We start from the raw sequence: 2,539 nt of genomic DNA on the forward strand, positions 1-2,539 counted from the left end.
TGTTTCACATCAAGACAATGTAAAAAATCACGATTATCTTCACAAGTGAGAACTTGAAGATCAGAGGATAAGAAACATTCCCAGTATAATGTAACTAATTAGGCAAGGTAGCCTATGAGCCTAAGTCCAGTTCCGTATTATTAAATAATTTCATATGAATTCTGAGCTTCTAAAATAAAAAATATATATGTCCTCAGTTGTATCCATTATTAGATACTTTCTACATGTTCTTCTTCTTCTTTTTTTTTTTTTTTTTGAGGGGATGAGATTTACACAATTTTAATTTACACAGTTTTTACACAGGGAATCTCATTGGCATTAGGAGAAAATAGATGGCACTAGGGGTAAAGAGTTCACCTGCCAAAGGAGACGCAGGAGATGTGGGTTCGAGCCATGGATTGGGAAGATCCCCTGGAAGAGAGCATGGGAACCCACTCCACTATCCTTGCCTGGACAATCCCAAGGACAGAGGAGCCTGGTGGGCTACAATCCATAGGGTCGCAAAGAGTTGGACATGACTGAAGTGACTTAGCATACTCTCACAGAAGAATTTCAAATGGCAGGAACTGTGTCTATAACTATTTAATAGAAGGTACTGAGGGTAGAAAGAAGCGAGAACAATGAATTTACAGAATAACAAAAGATCAAATTTTGATATTTTATAAAGAATAAGTTCTATGAATATGGAAACTGATGTTACTTTAAATTTTTTGAAATTTATTTTACTAATGTACTTAAATAAAAATAGAAACACTTGAAATACTTGGAAAGATAAATATGTATATTTTTGTAAATATATTCTCACATTATTAATAGCATCATTCTATAAGTTTATACAAATTGTTAGAAAAATGCTTAAAACTGACAGTAAATAAATGTGCTTGTTAACTTACTTTTTATATTCCAGAGATCCAAGAGCTGACCATTTAACATGAATAGGATCAATGAGAGTGTCCCCCAAGAGTTCATCCTCTTAGGTTTCTCAGATCGACCATGGCTGGAGCTTCCACTCTTTGTGGTGTTCCTGATTTCCTATATCTTGACCATCCTGGGCAATCTAGCAATAATTGTTGTGTCCCGTCTGGATTCCAAGCTCCATACCCCCATGTATTTTTTTCTTACCAATCTCTCACTCTTGGACCTTTGCTACACCACAAGTACAGTTCCACAAATGCTGGTAAACATATGCAGCATCAGGAAGGTGATTAGTTATGGTGGCTGTGTGGCACAACTTTTCATTTCCCTGGCTTTGGGTTCCACTGAATGTCTCCTCCTGGCTGTCATGTCCTTTGATAGGTTTGTAGCTATTTGTTGGCCTCTCCGCTACTCTGTCATCATGCACCAAAGGCTCTGCCTCCAGCTGGCAGCTATATCCTGGGTTAGTGGCTTCAGCAACTCAGTATTACAGTCCACCTTGACCCTGCAGATGCCACTCTGTGGCCACAAAGAAGTGGATCACTTCCTCTGTGAAGTCCCTGCTCTGCTCAAGTTGTCATGTGTAGACACAACAGCAAATGAAGCTGAACTATTCTTTATCAGTGTGCTATTCCTTCTAATACCTGTGACACTCATTCTGATATCATATGCTTGTATTGTCCAAGCAGTGTTGAGAATAAAATCAGTGGAAGGTCGGCGAAAGGCATTTGGAATATGTGGCTCCCATTTGATAGTGGTGTCACTTTTTTATGGCACTGCTATCTATATGTATTTGCAACCACCATCCCCTGCCTCCAAGGACCAGGGAAAGATGGTATCCCTTTTCTATGGAATCATCACACCCATGTTGAACCCCCTTATATACACACTTAGGAACAAAGATGTAAAGGGAGCATTTAAGAGGCTGATTGCAAGGATTTTCTTAATCAAGAAATAGGAATACCCAAATGATAAGCCTTCTTAAAACTTGAAGTTTACTTATTGTAATAATTTAATAAATTAAATTATTTAACTTAATAATAATTTAATTGAATTTAATTTAATCCATCCAAGTTACTTTAGTCTACTCTTAGAACTGTTACGATGACCTTCTCTAAATAAAATGTCACTGACAAAAAACTGCACTTATTTCCTACTGTCTACCTATAGTCATTGCACAAGTCCTGAGAACTGGTGCATTATGATCCTCTAAAATAGTGTAAGCTTGAAATATTTAAAGTCTCAGGCTTTATAACACTGGTTTGTATACTTGGTAAGCCACCTTAAACTCCTGTGAGTCTAGAATAAAAGCTCTGGAAACATAGCATTTTTATACACATTCAAATATGCTTACACATCACAAATATTTTCTTAATTACAGAAGATGCAACAGAAGTCCATAAAGCCGTACAAAGCTCCCCCCCCAACCTTATAGATATGAAGTTAATGATAATAGCTTAAATTTTAACACTAGTCCCTCATTAAGACAATATTTGGGTTGTACAATGATTTTTCTTCCACAATTTTACCTGGATCTCCTCTCATGTCTATACTTTCCATTTACCCTAAATTGAAGTATCTTATCTTATTTCATCTACCAAATAAATTTGTATTTATTTATTTA

General features: G+C 36.4%; 1 protein-coding gene across 1 annotated transcript; it reads left to right on the forward strand.

The window, feature by feature from the left end:
• Positions 1-931: 931 nt before the first annotated feature.
• Positions 932-1,873, forward strand: LOC105612194 (olfactory receptor 2B2-like). The gene has a single exon (XM_015102556.1). The coding sequence runs from the start codon at positions 932-934 to the stop codon at positions 1,871-1,873; it is 942 nt and encodes a 313-aa protein (XP_014958042.1).
• The last annotated feature ends 666 nt before the right edge of the window (positions 1,874-2,539 follow it).

The sequence above is a fragment of the Ovis aries genome, chromosome 20 (genome assembly GCF_016772045.2).
Source record: "Ovis aries strain OAR_USU_Benz2616 breed Rambouillet chromosome 20, ARS-UI_Ramb_v3.0, whole genome shotgun sequence".
Lineage (NCBI taxonomy): Eukaryota > Metazoa > Chordata > Mammalia > Artiodactyla > Bovidae > Ovis > Ovis aries.